We start from the raw sequence: 24,652 nt of genomic DNA, 5'->3' as shown, positions 1-24,652 counted from the left end.
ATGTACAAGTTTATCTATTCAAATAAATTTGATTACATTGTATATATAACAAACCCACTAGATGGATTGTAATTAGAGTTTTTCAGGATATAATATCAAACTGTTATTATATATGTGTAAATGTTATGTTACGCCTACATACACCTAATTAACACAAATTAGAAGCAGCAAATCAGGAAGAACGTATGTTTTGGCAACAGAAGAAATCCCACACAATAATTATACGTAATTCTCAGATAATATGACATCATGTTGAAAACGTTCAAGTATCATACCTGGTTCTGTTTAAAGCTATTGCAATATATTCATCTTCAATTTCTGAATTATTCAGTTTATTCATACGTACAGTGTTGAAATCAGGCAAAGTGTTGCTTGTTTCGTTGAGTTGTACGATGATAAAGTAACAACTGTTAGTGTATAATAACATCGGTTATAAAAAAATCAGTACCATTTATGGATAGTTGTCACTATCTTTACAATGGAAAAATAGTCTTACTATTCCCTGCAAACTTGTTTGAGTCTGATGGATGAAAAAGCATGGATTGGGTTTACCCAGATCTCATAACTGTTATTTTAATTCTTAACAACTTTTACCTTGCCGAGAAACATCGAGTATAAAATCACCTTATAGGACCATTTGTTTCATCTGGAATGTTAATTGAGAATCCCAATATTCCAGATTTACTTATTTTATCTATGGTTGTTGGTGTCTGAATGTTGGATGGTGCTGTAAATTACAAACAAATGTAAAAATTTCATTTATTCTTCCTAAGAAAATGAGCATATCCGTTATGCGTTCAAATAAATGCTGTAATTTTCTGGGCTACTTGATTGTCGTGTTTTTACAACAAATTCTACAATTTTATAAAATCGAATCTGACCCGCAATTGCAAGGTAAATCTTAGCGGAAATGCAATAAAGATATTTGTTTGAATAAATACATTTAAAGCGATTATTTCGTAAACACATGACTTCAGAATGTATACTGTTGATAATTGGAGTCTAAAACGAATTAGAATAAAAACTAAAAATAAATTCTGAATTACCATTGGTATCGGTAGCACATTCTTCAACAGCCTTTGACTCTGCTCCAAACCCTGCACAAGTTTTAGCTCGAATAGAGACATTGTATTTTCTATTGAAATTTTTTGGAAGAACATATGAGGTTATATGAGATGGTAGCAGCATTTCAATCATTTTGAAATCATCTTTATAGTACGAGGACACTATGGCTTTTGCTGAGCTGATGACGAGCTGAAATGGAATGAATAGTTTTAGGGTATAAATATTTTTACAATTTGCGATATCTTATTAACTATTTTTAGCGTCAATATATAGTTTTCAAGATGGAGTTTAATTTCGAAGAGCTGTAGCAATTAAACTAAATTAAACCAACTTGAACCACATGAAATTCTAAATCGACTGAAACAACCAATATGTTTATGTCACATGATAGTATCCACGTTTGAACAGGAAGTGAGAAAAATCGTCTTGTCATATACGCTAACTCATTCAAGCATTAGTATTCCAATATTAAACTATACGTCCTGTCATATAATGAGCCACAAGCCGAATTAAACAGTAAAAAGAATACAAACTTTGTAATCGTATATATATTTCGGATTCATTATTGTTACTGTTGACCAAGATACATTGCAAGAACCGTCGTAATTCATTTTCAGACTTGGTTTTAAAACAGGACCTAGGAGACCTCCAGTGGTTGCATGTGTGGTTGTTGCATAATGGCTGAAGCAAGTTGGCGGGGTTGTTAAGCATGGCTCAATCTAAAATAGAATATTTTTTCAAATTTTTACTTTATTTTTGGCCACAGGCGTTTGCACAAGAGAGATTTGTGCTCATTGAAATTTTATAATTTATATATTCCTCCATGGAAATTACCTTAATAATATAGGATGTTGACGGTTGAAGATCTGTCACATTGGATGTGATAGAGACATTATTCGGCGTTGTAAATGAAATTCTATAATTGCTGCTGTTAAGAGTATCCACAATCCGAAATCTATGACATATGTATATTCAAATTGTTTTTGAAATAAGAATGAGGAAGAAAATTAATGGGAAAAAAACTAAACCTAGTGAACACTAGGATACCAAATTAATGGTATGGAATTTTAAAGCAAACCGATTATTTGAATTTAGTATTTTAATTATTAGTAAGTAATAAGTCCTTCTTTTTCTAGTAATATGTTTGTAGTGTTTATCGTTTTAGTAATTATTTATAGTATGCTAAGTTAGTTTAACCGCAAACTTTGTATATAGTATGCCACGTTAAGTAAAGCATCATCAGCTTCAGTCAGATTCATTTTTATCATTCTTTTATTGTAAGTTCTGGGTAATTCCACTGGGCCGTAATTTGTGGCAAGATATTAACACCGGAATGCAAGTGATTATCCATATGTAGTTAAATACCTGTGTTTTATTCCAAGTCCACAGACATGTGGTTTCCAAGTGATCAATAAATTGGAATTACAAGGTGACGATGTAATGTTGATGATTGATGGTTGACTTGGAACTGAAAATATATTCAAACTTGTATGTATATATATATTTACCAGAACTGTTATATATATGATTGTATATTCTTTGACACATATCAACATTAAATATTACGTTGTGAAAAAATAGTCAAGCAATAATCAATTTTGAAGTTATTAATCCTGCTCAATGAAGCCAATTTATTTTTTGTTATAAAATTGTATTTATATATGTATGCATTTTATGTGAAACTTCATTGCTAATCTCACCTTGTATATTAAGGATACCTGAAACCGAATAAAGAATTTGTCCAACTGTATTTGATGCGAAACATTTGTATTGTCCTTCGTCTGCAATTGTCAATTGTTTTAGATCCAAAACTAATTTTTGTCCAACTTTAGCTAGGTGATTTATTGATGTTGATTTAATTGCAGTTTTTCCTCTCATCCATTTAACAGTCGGTGGTGGAAACCCAGATGCCATGCACGTTATTTCTTTTTTGCCAGTATATGAAGTTACAATGAAGTTAGTTTGTGATAACTGCATATCATGCGCTCCAGCTGAAAATTTATATAGATGATACATTTATATATTTCAAATATTTAAACAAGACTCCGTGAAAAGCTACAAGATGGAGTAAACTGCTAATTTAATGTAACGAATTTCATTTGCAATAAATCTTGATTGAAGTTTCAATATTTTTGTCCTATTTTACCTTGTTCGCAAATGTAGTAATGCTTGTCAGTACAATGTGTGGTTCTTGATGTGTAATCACTCAATGAAAATGAATAGCAAGTAGAACTTGTGTGTTCTAACCAGAGTTTATCATCAGGTCTGAATTGACTAAAAATAATAAATTTACAAAATTAAATTTTGTTTTGTTTCATTTAGCCCAATATTCATTTTCGATATTTACTTACTCAGAATTTAAATGGCCCTTAATAAGAGGTTTTGTGGCCGATGTCAATTTCAAATTTCGAGATTGGATTTTTGCGCATGCTGTTCGAGCTGTTTCATAAATAACTTTAGGGTGAGGACTTCCAATTGCGGTCAGTCTGTATATTTCCGAAGAAATTGTAAAGGGAATCACTAAATCAAAACAATATAAAAATGTAAGCAAGATTAGTTGTTGGTTCAGGTTTTGGTTTATAAAAAACACAACACGTTGTATAGAGCTTGGGCTCATTATTTTGTCCAAACGTTTATTGTTTTGCTCATGTTTTGGTTTAAAAAAAAACAAAAAACGTTTGGACAAAATAAAGTTCAGACACTCCAGGGTGTACCCAAAACTATGAATACCAAATCGATAGGGTGTACCTGCGGTGTACCGTACCGAATGTTGTAGGGTACATACTAACACACGATATTCTGATTAAATACGCTAAAAATAGGCAATGGTAGCCTATGCAATATCTGACCTATACATGTATTGTGAACTTATGGCTAATTTATGTCTGCAATTTTCTGTTATCTGCTTGTCATAATTTAACGTCATAATACCTTTTTATAGCAATGTGATATCTTGTTAACGGTGCATATGTTGAGAGCCTCATGTCTCGAATAACTAAGCTATGAAAATCAGCTAAATTTATCGATGCAAGGTGAAGAACTTGACATTTTTGAAGCTGGATAGCACAATTCCGTGTTTTAAAACGAATTAAAGTTGCGGCAAAATAATGTAGCAAGTTGTAATGTTTCCTATTTTGAATGTCTGGACTATCTCATTAATCCTTTTAAATGGGAAGATGGAAACCCAAACATGCAAACCAAGATGAGATCAATTGTAGGCTACATGAGCATCTTGCTACGGCTAAACTTCGGAGCCTATTATCAGGCTGTAGAATATTAGAATATTGGTGGTCTAATAAATATGGGTCGTTCAGCCATTCACAATTGAAGTGGTTGCTATTGCCCACCTAACTGTTGAACATCTTTGATTACGACCAGATCTGATGCAAAAGGCAGAGTTCAAAAAATATAAAAACTAGGACGAATTTAGGGCCGCACTACTAGAATTTCCAGGGTATCCCAATCTTGCGCAAAATGCCGTTACCATTCTCGTCCGAATGCTTGAAGCATACCTTTCCAAACAAGACTTTTTTGCACTCAATGAAATTTGATCAATAAAACTTAGTCAAGGGGCGTAGACTGTAGATACTATAATGAGATGAGCACTGGAAACAAGGTTGTTACCTCGCTTTGCACAGCTGGCTGATAGAATCCAGGAACAACGTTCATATTAACTAGATATCGAACTATTGCGTTGACATAAACATATATAACTTCTAAACATTGAGTGTTTTACGTATTGAAAATGTAGAATGAGGGGGGTGCACCAGATTTTTAGAAAAGGTTAAAAAGGTGTACCATTCCAAAAAAGGTTGAGGAGCACTGGTTTAGACTCATTATTTTTTTTTAAACGCGTGAGTTTATTATATACCTCGATAACCACTGTGTCAAAACGAATTCACGCAAAAATGAGCCGAACCTTTTGCTTCCATTAATTATTTTGATTTATTAAAAATTTATGGGCGTAGATGATAATATAATATATAAAATATCATGTAATTATTCAATCACAATTATTATTATAAGCAATATATTCTACAAAGATATGTAAATTAAATTTACCCCTGACATTCTTTATATCAAGCTTTGATATAAAATCAAACTACATTCTTACTAATGCCGCCATCCATGCAATGAAAGCAATGGAAATGCCAGGCAACATAATAGTAATTATAAACTATTCATAAGTTGTGGACTTTCATTTGGCAACAATTTCATAGAAACATCAATATTTAAAGAGTTTCATTCAAGTATTGCTCTTATAAGATTGTGAAAGCCAATTGACCATTAGAAAACACACAAATTCTTGATGGAATAAATAATCCAATGAAGTTATTGAAGAAATTCCTGTTTATTTGCTAATTAAAAAAGAGTGAAACGAAAATGGTTGTTAAAACTTATATATATATATATCGTGATAATTTTTATATAGCGATACAAACATTTATATATACTATTGGTTTGCTGACCTTCCATGCATATAACTCCTGTTTGGTGGTTTGATCCAAAATCATAAAAATGTCCTTTCTTGTCAATGACGAGATAATTTTCACTTCTTCCCCCACTTGGCTCTCCTGGATTCCTACAAAGTATCAAAACGTGCAATAACAAATTGAAGTATTTTTTATAATAAATTTTGAATGGAATTTTCGAAAAAATTATTATTCCTGCGTAAATTCCCGTTACAAGTATGTGCTTTCTACCTATGACCGACCGCCATTACTTGAAAATATTTTATCTACAAATAAAATCTTGCACAATATCGTCAAGCTGATAACGTAACTGCGTAAGTCACTCTGAGTTTTGAGTTTTTTTATACAAAAGTTATTTATGTTATGATGCTCATCTGTCAGTAAACTCCGATTTTATCTCAAGGATTTCGAAACGCATAAGATGGAGATTCAGGTGACATGCACATTGCGACTATTGTGACGTCAAACAGGCAAAATTACATAGGTGGAGTAACTTTTGCATCGTAGAATCTAGCTTAAAAATTTAAATTCTTGTTTATAAATTTGAATTTACACTACAGCATAGAAAAGTGGGCACTTGGGATATCCACTTTCCCAGTCTAATTCATGTTGTCTGTCTATTATTTGAGATGCATCGCTATTTTATTCTTTATATTTGATATTTGGGAAAAGTTATTTTTGTTGGGTGTGCAGAGCGCGTTATATTAATATTATATAGCGTATAGCGTTATATTAAAAAATAATGTTATGAAACAGATACGCTGTTTTGGGATTACACATTGTAGGTACTGTAAATTACATACGTTTTTTGAATGTTTGGTTTTTAGGACTGATGGTGCGTATGTCCCCAAGTCATAGACACATTTCTGCGTAAGTCACAGTTCCCTAATATGACGTCACATGCCTGCGTCATACAAATTTATTTAAATCCGGCTACGACTAAAAAAATGAACCATGGCAAATTATTGACTCTCAATGGCGTAACAATATTATTAGGAAGTTTTTTACGTTTCTCTCAAAACTGCTAAAAATGACTTACGCAATTCGGTTATTGGCGTGACGATAAATTTGTAATAGTGAGAATTTATAAAAAAAACTATTTACCAAGGAGTAATCGATGCTGAAGATCCATCCATCCATTTCCAATGGCCTTCTTTGGCTTCATCTGTTGCTCCAACCCAATAAGCGGATCCAGAACTACAACATATTGAATTTTCTGATTTAAGTTTCTCTAGTACATTCCCATTCCTGCTAAGCTCACAACTAAACATTTTCAAGCATTAACAATTTTACTCATTCATTTTGATAGACACAACATAATTATTTTAGTTTTAAGACACGAGGTGGACATATGGATTGTTTTGTTCTTACTTTGTCGTTGTTCATGTTGCAATTAGTGTTTTTGTACTGCTGGATCAATTGCTTTAAATTTCCAGTAGATAAAGATTCTATTTTCGCTACAAAGCTATTACTTTTATGTATTTCCGTACAACTCCATTTCTATATATTTGAGCATCGCTTTCTTGTTTATTGTATTATAGACTTGACTAAATCGCCACAGAGACCTGATTCATAAATTCCCTATCTTGCGGGAGGTTAGTTATGTGTACATTAATGTAGGATTCTAATTTGAATGGTCAACAAGAGTTAATGTCTCATACGTCAACGATTTATCTGTAAACGTCTGTTGTAAAGATACACAATAAAACGCTTTAGCATCGTCAAAAAATGTCCGAAATATAAATAAATAGCTCCGATTTAAAAATGTAAAGTCAGAGCTTTGAAAACCTGCTAAGAATTAATAACAACCAAACGTAAAAGCAACCTAAAATTAATTGTGAATTTCATTGTAACGGCGCATATTGACTTGTTTACGACTTTTTTACGCATATTATCGTTGAAAAAAATGACATTTGTTGCATTAGGACGCCTCCGTGCAGTAATAATTAGGATGTGACGTCATGAACTTGTTAAGTTCAGTGTTGAATTTGTAAATTACATAGATACAACTGTGAATTTCTCGGTAACGGTTTTAGCTTCGTAACGACTTTTCACGCATATTATCGTTGAAAAAATACAGTTTGTTGCATTATGACGCCTTCGTGCAGTAATAATTGGGTAATAAATAGGGTGTGACGTCATGAACATGTTAAGTTCAGTGTTGAATTCGTAAATTACGTAAATACATCTGTGAATTTCTCCGTAACATTTTAGCTATAATAATGATTGTGGTGTTGTTTTGTTGGAAAATACCATAAGAAAACGATAGAACTAATAATATTTAATTGGTATAAACTACTAGACACAACAACACTCAAGTCTAAGTTTATTCTTTACAAATTTTGAGGCATTGGGTCAGTCGCATATCCAAAATGATATTTGGAAAAGCGCGCTCTAGCAACATCTTGCGGACTATATGTATAGCGAACGCATTTGAAAAGACATGAGTGACGTTTAAAGACCTAATGGTTGATGAGAAAAAGTTTGGAAGTGACCCTACAAAATGGCCTCAGGATGGTCGGTAGGAATACTGCTAAACTTTACTAACGCTGTTGAAGCGAACGAAGATAAGAGTAAACATCAAATAAATCATCACCTTCTGATTGTGTTGAGAACGTCATTTTTTACAGAGGCAACATCAAGTTGAACAAGACTTGATCGGCTCCCACACAAGGATTTTGCTCCTGACCAGGAATGCTTAGTGTTGTAAAAAGTTAGTTTATAAAAAGGTCGGGTTACTGTCTTCCAAAGTTCTAAAAAATAACAATCATTCATCTCAAACATTATCTGTGAATCACGGAATTTATAAGTTTTCGGGAATGATAAAGGTAACTTTAGACGCTAGGTATCACGGGTGAGATGATACAGAAAATAATTACTTCATGAATCAAATTGCAAAAATGGCTATGTTACTACCTAAAGCAAAACTACAAATACAAAAGTACAACATGTCATTTATATTTGAACTTAATTTACTGAATACTTAGTAACATGTGACATTGCCTAATGCAGACAACTTATTGTTACATATTATAACTATAAATACAAAAAAGGTAAAATTCATAATTTTCAATACCTGCACTAGATGTTGCAAGGAATGTTAACAGAACAAACCAGCAATTGCACCCAAGCATCTTAGTGTGTCACACAGCCATCAATAAGAACAATATGTCATATTTGTAATAAATTTTTCAAAATGGAAGTCACTCTATATAATTTAGATTTGCTATTAACATTAGAACCTGATATCGGCATTAGCAAAACTTGACTACAATATAAGTATATGCTACGACTACTTATAATACTAAACTCTAAATATCGCTCTTTATACGTATATGTTTCAAACCCCACGCAACGGATTTGACAACACTGGGGTATTCCTTGCTAAGTATACATATTACTGCGTGATTGTACGTAGATTTACTTCAATCATAACATTATTATGAAAAATGTAACAAGTTAGATATATGATATTTGAATGGCCAAATGGTGGAGCATCGTGTTGTAATATTCACTTTGCACATATTGCACATATACACTTATTGGGAAATTTCAGTCAATATAAAATAATATCATTTATCATTTTTTGACATTTAACATTCATGTTTGAACAAGCATGTAAAGAAATTATCGTTTGGTAGACTTCAAAAGCAGTAGGTAGGTCTAGCATAGGGAGCATAGAACACGACTACGTTATTGTATTTGTCGCGTTTTGTTAGACTTTCTCAACGGTGTCGCCGCTCGATAAGCAGCTTTGGTTTTTCGGTGTCCCCCTTCACCCTGAAAAGCGATTTTTTTTATATATTTCTTTTAAATTGTGTATGTAGAATTCTTATTTTTCAACATGGTGAAAAAATAAATTACTGATAACTGATTACCTTTATTGAACTCGTGGAATTGATAAAAGAACTGTAAAGTTATTCCTGTGAACTTTTGTAATTGTTTAAGCCGGAAAGTTTGCAAACATGGAGAATATTCAGGTTTTGAGTGGTATAGGATATTATTGCAACTTCTTTATCTTGAGTGAGTCGGTAATAATATACAGGTGCATATGAAATTCATGCGGTAAAATGTTTTTTAAATCCGGGAATAGGCACATACTATAATTGATCCAATTGTTTAAAAAAAAAAATTCAATTTAATTGGGTCGCGTGGATATTGCTCTATTTCGGAAATACCTCTAGATGTCGAGAAGAGTTTATAAATTCATCGTTACGGTTCCGACATTCTTGAAATATATTATTTGAATGGGGAAGCTAACAGCGCTAACTTGCCTCTAACTTACCCTCTTGGACAGTGTGTCTCAAAGTGGGCGATATCGCCTTCAGGAGGGCGAAAGAGAAAAATAGGTTGCGAAAAATACAATGAGGCGACGAGGGGGCGATCGCGCATTATCGGAATATCAAATTTGGTTATACTCGCTGATCGTTTTTTCAGCATGTCGTGGTTATTTAGGCCATGAACAACGAACGGCATTATGTTGGTAAACTGTATTTCCGCGATTTCTACTTTTTCATAGGTATTCTTATGGACATATGACCGAGGACGTTGATAAATAATTTTTCCTCGTCGTTAGGTGTGACAAACTCGTTGTTAAACGATCAGCTGAGAAGAAAACGCTAAATACAACCTACGGAATGAATACACAAATCCAATTTCCACTGAAAGTAAGGAAGTGAATTTTAGGACTAAAAAGCAGTGTCCTACTATATCTAAATAGCAGTGTACAAAATATAACGGCAAACGCCATAAATTTTGTCTCAGGAGTAACGCGACAGATTAACAACTTTATTTTAGACGTTGTAAATCGCAAAAATTAATGATCTTTCGTTCGGAAACTATATATCGTAGTCACTGGAGTTTATACATTCCATTATCCATACTTAATTAAATAACCGCCGGGTCGCACTCGATTCCTTTCCCAGATTAAGATATGATTTATCAATGTAAGTAAAATATGTTCAATAATTTTTTTTTATCATTCTAATATAAATTGTAATATTTGGAAATTTATCGCCGTATTTGGTATTTTTCAACGACCATATATTACAAATAATAATAAGTAATAGTGTTGCAAGAACAGCTCAAGTGTGTCAAATTCCTAAAATAGCAAAAAACGAATCAAATCTAAATATAATCTACGTATTTTGTATTTGCTGTAGTATTTCGTAGTAGTAATGCTTTGACTTTATCGTAGTAAATTGTACGCATAGGATTTTGTCGACGACCTTGAGATTTCGCTAACGGCGGTATCTTAAAAATAGTCCTCAGTGGCGCAAATTTAACAAATTACCAAAATCGCAAAATTTCGAATCAACTCTATGAATAATCGGGCGGTATACAATGTATTTTTATGTACGCAGATTGTAGTATTTCAGAGTTCTCGTACCTGTGAGTTACAGCAAGTAACAATTTCCTGGTAAACGCAACATACGTATTTTTCGAATTATCTTATACGATGTATTTAGTCAAATGCATTTCATCATATTGTATATAAAACAAACCCACCCAGAATTTTTGTTTTCAACTTATGTAGAATATGATACCAAACTATCATTATTGTGTTATTGTTTTGTACGCCTACTGACGCCATCTTCATACAAAAAAGAAGCAGCAGATCAGATTATATGTTTTGGCAACAGAAGCCATATTCCACACAATGAATATATATATACATAATTCGAACATAATTATCATATTCTTTTGCAAAAGTTTATGTCTGAATCATACCTGGTTCTGTTTAAAGCTATTGCAATATATTCAACTTCTGAATTATTCAGATTAATCATACGTGCATGGTTGAAATCAAGTAATGTTTTACTTTTCTCGATTTCTCGTTGAACGACGATAAAGTAACAGCTAATGGTGTATAACATCATGTTGATTGATAAGTTTTGGAGCATTCATTGATAAAAATTGTTATCTTATTCTTAAGAATATATTACTATAAGAACTTTCGGGCTCATTTGTTTCTATCAAATCTTAAATATAGAGTTCAATATATTGTATATTCTGATACAGTTATACTGAAATAAAACAACTTGGATGAATTGTCTCGTGATTGTATTCACGTTCGAATACGTTTCACACGCTCACAGTAGACAGTATACAAACCTTGACACCGGATATATATTCCGGATTCATTACTGTTGCCCAATATACATTGCACGAATCGTCAAAAGTCATCTCCATGCTTGGTTTTGTAACAGTGCCAGATAGACCTCCAGTGGTTGCATTTGTGGTTGTTGCATAATTGCTGAAGCAAGTTGAAGGGACAAATTGACATTTTTCAAGTTATTACCTAATTTATTGCAACAGGTGTCCGCAGCAGAGTGATTGGTGTCTAATGAAATTAACAAAGCCACATATCGTGCCCTAGAAATTACCTTATTAATATAAGATGTTGACGGTTGAAGACCTATGACATTGAACCTGATGGAGGCATTTTTTGGTGTTGTGAAGTAAACTTTATAATTGCTACTGTTGATAAGATCCATAATCCGAAAGCTATAATAAGACGGTATTCAATGTTTGTAAAACAAGAGAGCGATGCTCAAGTATATGGACACAAAAGTCAAAGCGAAGTAGTACGGGTATGCAATCTGTCGCAGTAGACTACCGGTAAGGCAATCCTCGTGACTAACCCACACCAACCCAGAACCGCCACAAGTCGCTAATTTTTTTAATACGTCACGCAACACGAAAAACGAACTCCATATATGGCCTACAGAAATTTTTGAAATAATTAAATAGATTGGCCTTCAAACACTGAGAGTTTCAAAGCAATTAGTGCATTAATTAAAGACAAAGGCGATCTATTCATAGGAAAAAGAAGGAATGAACACCAACAGCAATAAGAACAACAACATAATGGTAATAATAACGAGATAGCGATCAGAGACTGCCGTTAAATGCAGACGATATCTCACGCAAGCGAGAATGAATCTGCTCCAGATTTTGCATGTGCATTCATCATATCTCGGACCAGAAGCCTATTGATTTTGATAATTAACGAGTTATTATTTAATTAGTGATAAGACACAAGGTGTCACTATGGAGTAAGAGCGCTGTTTTGGGGGATCCCCTAATTTTCGATCGATATGTCTTCGGTCTCTGCCCGATATTCTCGTTTTGACATTTATAAGCATTAGAACAAAATTTCGCAACTCATTTTGCAGTCAGTCAGCAGTGCATATGAATATACAGAGTGTCTCAAAAGTAAGTATAAACTTTTAATTTTGATTTGCTTTCCATGTACTCATCATAGAGCGTTCATTTCTTCAGAAAACATAGTATGGATAAAAGTAAAGTTTAGGTATTGTTACATTTCTATCAACCCACAGAATGACAAGGAGATTAACCCAAGAAATGAGGTGTAAAACTGCTGTTTGGCAAGAAGCATATAAATCAGTAAGGCAAACTCAGCGCCTCATTAACAGAGAATTTGGAATTAATGCGGCTCCTACACGACGAACAATTTATACAATTCATCGTAAATTTAGGGAAACTGGATCTGTAGTTAATGCACAAAGATCAGGAAGACCAAGGAGCGGACGCTCAGAGAAAAACATTCAGATTTCAGTAGAGGCGAATGCATTGATTCAAGGAAAATCCATACGTCGTGCAGCAGTCGAACTGGAGATCAGCCGATCAACTATCTATTCAACGAATGTTACGCAAAGATATTGAAGCGTTCCCCTACATATTTGCAAACTGTACACAAACTTTAGAAAGACGATAATGACCGTAGGGTCAAAATGTGTGAAACGTTGCTCCATCACTACAGAAACTATCCATCCATTCTTGACAACATTTGGCTCAGTGATGAAGCTGTTTTTTATCTGTCCAGAAGAGTAAACCGACACAACACTCAAATATGGGTAACAGAAAATCCTAAAGTATCGAGAAGAAAGAGCGTGATTCACCGAAGCTTGTTGTGTGGTGCGCAAGTTCCGCTAAAGACATTATGGGACGTTATTTTTTGTGATGATGCCAGAAGAACCACAATTGTCACAGGAACAACTCCATGCATTTGAGGGGGGGGGGGGGCTTGGAAGTTAAGTTTACTCCACACGACCTCAAAAAATTTGAAGAGTTGAAAAAAAAATTAGAGCAACATGTGGAATAGTTACATAAGATTTATTGCAAAGTGTTGGAAAAGAATCATCAAAAGGTGGCTAAAATGTCTGAAAATTGAAGTTCCCACGTTGAGATCTAATATCCTGTCAATAAATAAATTCAACGAGATACTCAGATGATAATCTGTTCCTTAGTAGTTTATAGAATATTTTTGTAAACTTTTATTAAATTTGAATAAACCAATAGATTGTTATGCAAACTTGAAAGTGTATGCTTATTTTTGAGACATCCTGTATATTCAACTTTATTCTATTTCGCTGGATTTTTCTTGTAGCGTCAACTCCGAGTAAAGATACAATTCTGTTCAAAGTCAGCAATGAGCTTTCAATCGAGAAAATTGTTGCAGATACCAATAAAAGTGAATTTGAAATGTATAATGTTTTATCTATTCCGCACATCGTCATACTCGGTGTAATTAGATTACAGCACAAAATGTGACGCAATATATTGACAATGGCGAATATTTTTCCGCATGACTATGTGACCGATAAATTACTATTAGGCCAATTGAGGTTATGATATTTTTGGTGGGGTCTTTTTAAATATTTATTTTTTAGTATGTTAGTTAGTTTTTTTAATGTTAATATGCATACCAGACCAGACTTCAGAAATATTTTTAAATTTTTATTTTGACATTAAACTTCTACTTTTCACTTTTTTATACAGTTGTAATCTTGGGGGCGTTAGTTGGAGCATCTATTGTTGGGTCATTATATTATTTGAGGCATCGCAATAATGGAAAAAAAATTAAAGAAAATGGAACAATAACAAAAATAAAATAAACTATAGAACATGTATCAGCATGTAAGAATGCCGAAATAACTCGTAACAATGTCGCTCCTGTTATCTATTAATAATAAAGTTACAAAATTATTCGGAATAAAAAAAAATACGAAAATATCGGTCAGGGACCGAAGACTTATCGATCGAAAGTTAGGTGATCCCCCCAAAACAGCGCTCTTACTCTATAGTGACACCTTGTGTCCCGTCACTAATTAATCAATTACACGCTAATTATACGACATATTTTATCCAAAATCAATAGGCTTCTGGTCCGACATATGATGAATGCACATGCAAATTCTGGAGCAGATTCAATCTTGCTTTAATGTCTTTGAAAGGACATAGTATGAACTCGAAATTTCAAAGTCTTTTACATATACAAATTGACTTTTTGGAACAATATTTATACTAGTGCAGATGTATTTTAAAAATAAGTCGGCCAATTCTATAGTACTAAGGTTGCGAGGCTGAAAGGTCGCAGAATACTTTGAGGAGATCTCGCAGACTGCAGTTGGAGTAAACCCAAAAGTGATCAAAATACAGCGAGTTTACTCAAATATATTAAAGGATGGGATAGGATTCACATATTTTTCTCTGGGGAGAGGAAAGCCGATACGACGGCTTGATCATATGGCGAATCACGGTTTCCTGTCCGGTTACCAGTCCATGTCGGATATGGGATTAGTTAGCCAGTTACATTTGTTTTCGGAAACAAGAACTTGATGGTGGAAAAAGCCGTAACCGCTCGGCGGTTACGTGAACCAACCTACGGCGGCGTGGGGTTCAGCAATTCTCTTGCAAATAACTATCTCCGCATGTGATTCGAACCTGCGAATGAGAGTTTACCGTTTTAATCAGCCTATTATTATGTTGCGTGGGTGGCGTATTTGCGAGAAAATTATAAAGCACTGTTAGCATAAGTTATAAGAGTTATTTTAAAAATTGCTTCCCGAGAAGTACTCTGGTATTTTCCATATCTTTTTTGTGTATGGTTATATAATGTCGTTTCAAACTATATTTTTTAGTAACAGACACTCATCACAATTAATATATTACACATTACAATGACACTCATTTCATGATGAATTGCTATATTTAACTAATATTATGACTTGCAGCGTGAGCAGCCAAGGAACAACCAAGTCCATCTGAGTTGGGATTTTGGGACCTAGCTAAAAAAAATGTCGAGTCTGCATTTTCTGCGCCGTTATGTCATCCCTGCATTTTGTCACTGCTGTCACATGGCCCACGCTCGATAACAGAGCAGCGTTTGCACTAAAATAACAGCACAAAACGTCTCTCCAAATAAGGAGTTGCCTGACGCGAGCTTAAGACGCGAAGTTGAGATGAAAAGTGCGATTCATCTCATCGGCTGGGTCCTCTCTGCACGAGACAATTCATTCTCCTTGTATCGATCACCGGACATCATCCCCATATTGGCACCGCCATGACGCTTGTAGATACAACATTGAAATTCCGTAATTTAACAAACATCCTTCCCGACATCGGCATTAGAAAAATGAGGTTCAAATCTCGGAATCTAAACCCCAGTTGGAATAGCTGAAAAAAACTCGAATACGAATATACGTTAAAATTGTTCTGCGGGCCGCACGGAATGTGTCCACGGGCCGCATGCGTTGATAGCGTTGTCAGCTTTACCAATCCAATAATATCTTTCAAGATTGTCGGAACTGTAACGATGAATTTATAAACTTTTCTCGACACCTTGTGGTACTTCCAAAATAAAGCAATATCCATGCAGCGCCATTAAAGCGCAGCCCCCTATCTGTAGGAAATGTTTATATTATTTTAGCAAAATCAATACTTTTGCATTGAAATAAAAATTGTTTTTTTAAATATCATTTGGAACAATTATAGTGTGTGCTTTTTCCCGGATTTGTAAGAGTTTTGTACGCATTACTTTCATATGCACCTGTATATCATCACCGACTCACTCAAGATAAAGAAGTTGAAATAATATTCTATACCACTCAAAACCTGAATATTTTCCATGTTTGCTATTTTCCGGCTTGGACAATTACAAAAGTTCAATAGAATAACTTTACAGTTCTTTTATCAATTCCACCAGTTGTGATAAGAGCAGTTTCATTGTGGTGTATTTAAATATTATTTCTGAAATTTCACTTCATTTGAAATTTAAAGTTATTAATGAATTCTATCACTAATATGTTTGACTATGTTTATGAAAAAAACACACAAAAAAACAACGATTTCAATAAATGTATTCATGTAGTATGCTACCTATGCTAGACCTCCTGCTTTTGAAGTCTACCAAACGATAATTTCTTTACATGCTTGTTCAAACATGAATGTTAAATGTCGAAAATGATATTATTTTATGTTGACTGAAATTACCTAATAAGTGTAATCACTAGTGCAACGTAAATATTACAACACGATCACTTAATTTTAAATTCGCAGTTATTAATGCATTCTATCCTTAATATGTTTGACTACGTTTATGAAAAACCACAAATAACAACTGTAAATGTAAATGTAATCATGTGCTATGCACCCTATGCTGGACCTACTGCCAACAATAATTTCTTTACATGCTTGTTCAAACATGAATGTTGAATGTTGAAAAATGATATTATTTTATATTGACTGAAATTTCCTAATAAGTGTAATTACTAGTGCAACGTGAATATTACAACACGATGCTCCACCATTTGGTCAATCAAATATCATATATCAAACTTGTTATATTAATCATAATAATGTTATGATTGAAGTAAATATTATTGAAGTAAATCTACGCACACTCACGCAGTAATGTGTAACTTAGCAAGGAATACCTCAGTGTTGTCAAATCCGTTGCGTGGGGCATGAAACATATATATACGTATGAAGAGGGATATTTAAAGTTTATTTTTTATAGTCGCAGCGTAAAACTATATTGTGGTCAAGTTTTGATAATGCAGATAGAAGGTTCTAATGTAAATAGCAAATTTAAATTATATAGAGTGACTTCCATTTTGAAAATTCATTACAGATATGACGTATTGTTCTCAATGATGGCAATTTGACGAAACTAAAATGCTTGGGTGCAATTGCTGGTTGGTTCTGTTAACATTTCTTGCAACATCTAGTGCAGGTATTAAAATTATGAATTTATCTTTTTTTTTTATATTTATAGGTATAATATTTAACAATAAGTTGTATGCGTTATGCAATGTCACATTTTACTAAGTATTCAGTAAATTATGTTCAAATACAACTGACATGTTATATTTTTGTATTTGTAGTTTTGCTTTAGGTAGTGACATAGCCATTTTTTGCAAATTGCTTTATGTAGTAACTATTTTCGGTATCATCTCACCTGAAATATGTAGCGTCTAATGTTACCTTTATCATTTCCGAAAACGTATAAATTCCCGTGATTCACAGATAATATTTGTGATGAATGATTGTTATTTTTTAGGACTTTGGAAGACAGTAACCCGACCTTTCTATAAACTAACTTTTTACAACACTAAGTATTCCTGGTCAGGAGCAAAATCCTTGTGTGGAAGCGGATCAAGTCTTGTTCAACTTGATGTTAACTCTATAAAAAATGACGTTCTTAGCACAATCAGAGGGTGATGATTTATTTAATGTTTACTTTTACCTTTGGTCGCTTCAACAGCGTTAGTAAAGTTTGGCAGTATTCCAATCGACCTTTCTGAGGTCATTTTGTAGGGCCACTTTCAAAGCTTTTTCTCATTAACCATTAGACCCAAAAGCGTGACTCATGTCTTTTAAATGCGTACGCCAGAGCTCTAGCACGCGAGATGTCGCTAGAACGCGCTTCTCCAAATATTACTTTGGATATGCGCCCTAATGCCTCAACATTTGTAGAAAATAACCTTGAACTTGACTGTTATTGTGTTGAGTAGTTGAATATAATTAATTATTTTTAGTTCCATTGTTTTCTTGTGTTATTTTCCTTCAAAACAACACCACAATCATTATTCTAGCTAAAATCGTTACGAAGAAATTATAAATGTATTTACGTAATTTACAAATTCAACACTAAACTTGACAAGTTAATGACGTCACACCCTAATTATTACCCAATTATCACTGCACGGAGGCGTTCTAATGCAACAAGTGTTAGTTTTGTCAGCGATAATATGCGTAAAAATCGTAAGCAAGTCAAAGAGGGGCGTTACAATGAAATTTACGATTAATTTTACGTTAATTTTACGTTTGGTTGTAATTAATTCTTCGCAAAATTTAACTAAACATTTTTAAATCGATGCTATTTATACTTCTGACAGTTTCCGACAATACTAAAGCGATTTATTGTGGATCTTTACTACAGATGTTTACAGATAAGACGTTGACGTATGATATATTATCTCTTGTTGTCCATTCAAATTAGAGTCCTATATTAATGTTCACGTAACTAACTTCCCGACAAGATAGAGATTAAATTATGACAGTGTTCTGTGGTGATTTAAATAAGTCTATAATACAATAATCAAGAGAGCGATGCTCAAATACATGGAAATGGAGTAGTACGGAAATAAACAAAAGTAATGGCCTTCTAGCGAAAATACAATCTTTAATCAGTTAAACATTCAAAGCAATTGATCCAATAGTACAAAAACACTAATTACAACAAGAACAACAACAGCATAATAACAAAACGATTTGTATGTCCACTCCGTGTCCAATAATTAGAATAATTATGTTGTGTCTAATAAAATGAATAGGTAAAATTGTTAATGCTTTATTGAAAATGTTTAGTTGTAAGCTTAGCAAGAATGGGAATGTACTAGAGACACTTAAATAAAAATGCACAATAAAAGTTATATATATACTATAACGAATATTTAGAGTCCAGTCTTTTAGTCCAGAACTACAACACATTTAATTACCTTACGATATGTATGTCATTGAAACCCATTGATAATAAAACGCCGAATGTAATAAAAGTTATATATATATTATAACGAATATTTTAAAAAAATGACTTTAAATTATTGTCATCAATATGTGAAGGATATTTTCGTCTCAAATCCTTTGAAATTAATAGAAAATAATTTTAGAGTCATTTTTTTTAAATATTCGTTATAATATATATATAACTTTTATTACATTCGGCGTTTTATTATCAATGGGTTTCAATGACATACATATCGTAAGGAAATAAATGTGTTGTAGTTCTGGACTAACTTCTTATTGGATTGGAGCAACAGATGAAGCCAGCGAAGGACATTGGAGATGGATAGATGGATCTTCAGCATCGATTACTTCTTGGTAATGACTTTTTGAATACTCACTATTACAAATATATCGTCACGCTAATAACCAAATTGCGTAAGTCATTTTTAGCAGTTTTTAGAAAAACGTAAATAACTTCCTAATGATATTGTTACGCCATTGAGAGGTAATAATTTCCCATGGTTTAATTTTTTAGTCGTAGCCGGATTTAAATTAATTTGTATGACGCAGGAATGTGACGTCATAATAGAGCACTGTGACTTACGCATAAATGTGTCTATGAATTGGGGACATACGCACCATCGTTCCTGAAAACCAAACATTAGAAAAACGTATGTAATTTATAGTATCTACAATGTCTAATCCCAAAACAGCGTATCTGTTTAATAACAATATTTTTAATATAACACTATACGATATTTATGATCAATATAACGGGCTCTGCACACCCACCGAAAATAGCTTTACATAAATATTAAATATAAAGAATGAAATAGCGACGCATCTCAAATAAAATACAACAACATGAATTTGACTCAGAAAGTGTATATAACAGGTGCCCACTTTTTTATGCTGTAGTGCAAGGGTGCCGAACCCGCGGCCCGCCCAATAAATTTTGTAAGCAGACTTTTAAAAATTTGTACTATGTTATATATAGGCTTAAATATGTTTCGTGATTTTGGTGTGATTATTCCCGCTATCTATCTACTTCCGGATGCCAATTCTTACTTCTACGTATGTGTTTTACGTTTTACGTATATGTTTTTTTTTCTTTCCCGTAGAACTGTGCGTTCTGTTCGACGAACTCTAAAGATATTATGCAATCACAGGCGACGAACGAAGAGCGCAATTATAAGAATTGCGTCAAATAAAATGTCGGGAATATCGTCACTGCGTATTCATCAATAATTCTGATAAAATATACTTAATGGCAATTCCACATATCAAATTAGTATATATATTCGTCCAGAAGTTATTGTAATGTTTTTTTTTTCATTAAAAACTTGTATTGATGTTTCAAATTTTACAAAACGGCCCACTAAAACTTGATGTTTCCGCGACATTGGTGCACATTAAGCTCATTGAGACAATGTCATAGCCACTGAAAATAAATAAATAAAAAACACTATGACTCAAATATAAGACTCAATTTTGACGTCTTTGTTTGTTAGTGAAAACTCTGCAAATTCTCGTGTGGTCGTCAGATATTCACAAGTGCGTTGTTTGATGATTGATTTTTCAAATCAGCGACCCGCGAGTGTCATGTCCACGCCTTGGGTTACCAGATATTCGAATATTAAACTGCTATTCTAATATTAGACTTCATATTCTAAAATTTCGCCAGCACTAATCAGTAACCAGTAAATAATTATTAACTTGTTTGATTTTATGTTAATAATCTTGCCTTATATATATTAAGTAAATTCTAACGAGATCATGACTTGGCTGGTATTAAAATTTGGTACAAACGTTTGCGGCCCGCAACGAATTTCGTCATGTGAAAGTGGCCCGCGAGATGAAAAAGGTTGGACAGGCCTGCTGTAGTGTAAATTTGAATTTATAAACTAGAAATCAAATTTACAAGCTGGGATCTACGATGCAAAAACTCAAAAAATACTCCACCGATGTTATTACTTATCGATTTTAATCGGTAAAGTATGTTGATAGGTATTTGTCTGTCTGTCTGTCGAAACAAAAGCTATTATTATTACTATTGATTTTGGGCGAATTATGTCGTATAACTAGCGAGTTAATATTTAATTAGTGATGGGACACAAGGTGTCACTATGGAGTAAGAGCGCTGTTTTGGGGGATCCCCCAAATTTCACTCGATAAGTCTTCGGTCTCTGACTGATATTCTCGTTTTGTCTTTGTGGCGTCACAATAGTCTCGTGGTAAACCATAACAATGCCAACAATGTGCATGCCATCTTAATCTCCATTTTTATGCGTTTGGGAATCCTTGGTATAAAATTTGAATCCACTGACTGGTGAGCAGCATTACATAAATAACTCTTGTATAAAAATAAAACTCAAAACCGCCAAAGAGTGACTTACGTGATTTGGTTATCAGCCTGACGATAATGTACAAGATTTTATTTGTAGATAAAATATTTTCAAATAATGAAGGTCATATTTGCACATATTGGTAAAGGGCATTCACGCAGGAATATTCATATTTGCGCAAGTTCCATATAAAATTTAACATAAAAAATCTTTAATTTGTTATTGCACGTTTTGATACTTTGTAGGAATTCAGCAGAACCAAACGGAAGAAGGAATGAAAATTATCTCGTCATTGACAGGAACGGAAAATTTTATGATTTTGGATCAAACTACCAATCAGGAGTTAAATGTATGGAAGGTCAGCAAACCAATCATATATATAAATGTTTGTAACGTTAAACAAAAATTATCACGATATATATATAAAACAAAATTTATTTGATATATATGATTTTCCTCAGTCAATGGTCGATTGGTTTTCACAATCTTATTATTTTCATCAAAATACTTAATATCATCCAGCCATAAGAGCAATATTTGAATGAAACTCTTTAAATATTAATGTTTCTATGACATTGTTGCCAAATGAAAAATTCTACAACTTATGAATAGTTTATAACTATTATTATGTTGCCTGGCATTCCCATTGCCTTCATTGTATGGATATCAGCATTAGTATTGGTAAGAATGTATTTTGATTTTATATTGAAGCTTGATATAAAGAATGGCAGGGGTAAATTGAACTTACATATCTTTGTAGAATATATTGCTTATAACAATATTTGTTATTAAATGATTACATGATCTTTTATATAATATATTATCATATAATCACCTCACGCCCATAAATTTTTATTAAATCAAAATGATTTATGGGAGCAAAAGGTTCGGCTTATTTTTACCTAAATTCACTTTGGCACAGTAGTTATCGAGATGTATTTATAATAAACTCACGCGTTCGAAAAAAATATTGAGTCTGAAGTAAACACTATTAAACGTTTTGTGTTTTTTTATAAACCAAAACATAAACAAAATAATGAACGTTTGGACAAAATAATGAGCCCAAAGTATTTTGAACGTGTTTTTTTTTTTTATAAACCGAAACATGAACCAACAACCATTTGTGCCTACATTTTCATACTGTTTCGATCTAGCGATGCCCTTTACAATTTCTTCGGGAATATACAGACTGACTGCAATTGGAAGTCCTCACCCTAAAGTTACTTATGAAACAGCTCGAACAGAATGCTATAAACTCCAATCTCGAATTTTGAAATTGACATCGGCCACGAGATCTCTCATCAAGGGCCATTTAAATTCCGAGTAAGTAAATATCGAAAATGAATATTGGGCTAAATGAAAACAAACATATTTAATTTTGTAAATTCACGATTTTTAGTCATTTCAGACCTGCTGATAAACTTTGGTTAGAAAACACAGGTTCTACTTGCTATTCATTTTCATTGAGTGATTACACATCAAGAACCACATATTGTACTGACAAGCATTACTACATTTGCGAACAAGGTAAAATAGAACAAATTATTGAAACTTCAATCAAGGTTTATTGCAGATGACATTCGTTACATTAAATTAGCAGTTTACTCCATCTTGTAGCCTACCTTTTCACGGAGTCTTGTTTAAATATTTGAAATATATAAATGTATCATCTATATAAATTTTCAGCTGGACCGCACGATATGCAGTTATCAAAAACTAACTTCATTGTAACTTCCTATACTGGCAAAAAAGAAATAACGTGCATGGTATCTGGGTATCCATCACCGACTGTTAAATGGATGAAAGGAAACATTGTACCTACTTCAACAAAATTAAATAATCAGATCAAAAACGGGCAAAAATTAGTTTTGGATCTAAAACAATTGACAATTGCAGACGAAGGACAATACAAATGTTTCGCATCAAATACAGTTGGACAAATTCTTCATTCGGTTTCAGGTATCCTTAATATACGAGGTGAGGTTAGCAATGAAGTTTCACATAAAATGCATACATATATAAACACAATTTTATAACAAAAAATAAATTGGCTTCATTGAGCAAGATTAATAACTACAAAATTGATTATTGCTCGAATATCTTTTCACAGCGTAATATTTAATGTTGATATGTGACAAAGAATATACAATCATATATATAACAGTTCTGGTAAATATATATATACAAACAAGTTTGAATATATTTTCAGTTCCAAGTCAACCATCAATCATCAACATTACATCGTCACCTTGTAATTCCAATTTATTGATCACTTGGAAACCACATGTTCTTGGAGTTGGAATTAAACACAGGTATCTAGCTGCATTTGACTGATCACCTGCATTCCGATGTTAATATCTTGTCACAAATTACGGCCCAATGAAATTACCCAGAAGTAAACTTACAATAAAGGAATGAAAAAAAATGAATCTGACTGAAGCTGATGATACTTCAATTAACGTGGCATACTATATACAAAGTTTGCGGCTAAACTAATTTACCATACCTTAAATAATTACTACAGCGATAATTACTAAGTACTCGTTACCTACTAATAATTAAAATATTAAATTCAACTAATCGGTTTGCTTTAAAATTCCATACCATTAATTTGGTATCCTAGTGTTCGCTAGGTTTAGTTTTTTTTTCCATTATTTTCCTTCCTCATTCTTATTTCATAAACAATTTAAAAATATATATCATAGATTTCGAATTGTGGATACTCTTAACAGCAGCAATTATAGAGATTCATTTACAACGCCGAATAATGTCTCTATCAGATCCAATGTGACAGATCTTCAATCGTCAACATCCTATAATATTAAGGTAATTTATATGGAGAAATATATAAATTATAAAATTTCAATGAGCACAAATCTCTCTTGTGCAAACGTCTATAGCCGTATATAAAGTGAAAATTGGAAAAAATTCTATTTTAGATTGAGCCCTGCTTAG

The 24,652-nt window shown here is 33.0% G+C and overlaps 2 protein-coding genes across 2 annotated transcripts; one reads left to right on the top strand and one right to left on the bottom strand.

Moving 5' to 3' along the window:
* Positions 1 to 238: 238 nt before the first annotated feature.
* LOC144421112 (uncharacterized) lies at positions 239 to 8,770 on the bottom strand. The gene is made up of 13 exons (XM_078111344.1): positions 8,614 to 8,770; positions 8,134 to 8,290; positions 6,642 to 6,734; positions 5,535 to 5,647; positions 3,417 to 3,585; positions 3,212 to 3,339; positions 2,766 to 3,056; positions 2,431 to 2,533; positions 1,900 to 2,020; positions 1,599 to 1,784; positions 1,047 to 1,254; positions 625 to 727; positions 239 to 407 (listed from the first exon to the last, which is right to left on the bottom strand). Exons 1-13 carry the CDS (start codon positions 8,669 to 8,671, stop codon positions 263 to 265), a joined length of 1,875 nt encoding a protein of 624 aa, XP_077967470.1. The 5' UTR covers positions 8,672 to 8,770; the 3' UTR covers positions 239 to 262.
* An 8,703-nt stretch (positions 8,771 to 17,473) lies between these two features.
* On the top strand, positions 17,474 to 24,612 carry LOC120343334 (neural cell adhesion molecule 1-B-like). The gene is made up of 10 exons (XM_078110730.1): positions 17,474 to 17,577; positions 17,905 to 18,061; positions 19,632 to 19,727; positions 21,943 to 22,055; positions 22,852 to 23,020; positions 23,097 to 23,224; positions 23,384 to 23,674; positions 23,907 to 24,009; positions 24,403 to 24,523; positions 24,598 to 24,612. The coding sequence occupies exons 1-10, from the start codon at positions 17,520 to 17,522 to the stop codon at positions 24,610 to 24,612; spliced, it is 1,251 nt and encodes a 416-aa protein (XP_077966856.1). The 5' UTR covers positions 17,474 to 17,519.
* The last annotated feature ends 40 nt before the right edge of the window (positions 24,613 to 24,652 follow it).

This window comes from Styela clava, chromosome 3 (genome assembly GCF_964204865.1).
Source record: "Styela clava chromosome 3, kaStyClav1.hap1.2, whole genome shotgun sequence".
Taxonomy (NCBI): domain Eukaryota; kingdom Metazoa; phylum Chordata; class Ascidiacea; order Stolidobranchia; family Styelidae; genus Styela; species Styela clava.
The sequence above is the reverse complement of the archived record's forward strand: the minus strand, read 5'-3'. Positions and strand labels throughout refer to the sequence as shown.

Excerpts from the sequence above, each read along its gene's own strand:
- LOC120343334 (XM_078110730.1), top strand. The coding sequence starts at position 17,520 with ATGCTTGGGTGCAATTGCTGGTTGGTTCTGTTAACATTTCTTGCAACA. Across the intron at positions 17,578-17,904 it reads TCTTGCAACATCTAGTGCAG|GACTTTGGAAGACAGTAACC; the intron begins GTATTAAAATTA and ends GTTATTTTTTAG. Across the intron at positions 23,675-23,906 it reads AGGTATCCTTAATATACGAG|TTCCAAGTCAACCATCAATC; the intron begins GTGAGGTTAGCA and ends ATATATTTTCAG.
- LOC144421112 (XM_078111344.1), bottom strand. The coding sequence starts at position 8,671 with ATGCTTGGGTGCAATTGCTGGTTTGTTCTGTTAACATTCCTTGCAACA. Across the intron at positions 3,340-3,416 it reads AAGGGCCATTTAAATTCTGA|TCAATTCAGACCTGATGATA; the intron begins GTAAGTAAATAT and ends TATTATTTTTAG. Across the intron at positions 1,255-1,598 it reads AATATATATACGATTACAAA|CTCGTCATCAGCTCAGCAAA; the intron begins GTTTGTATTCTT and ends ATTCCATTTCAG.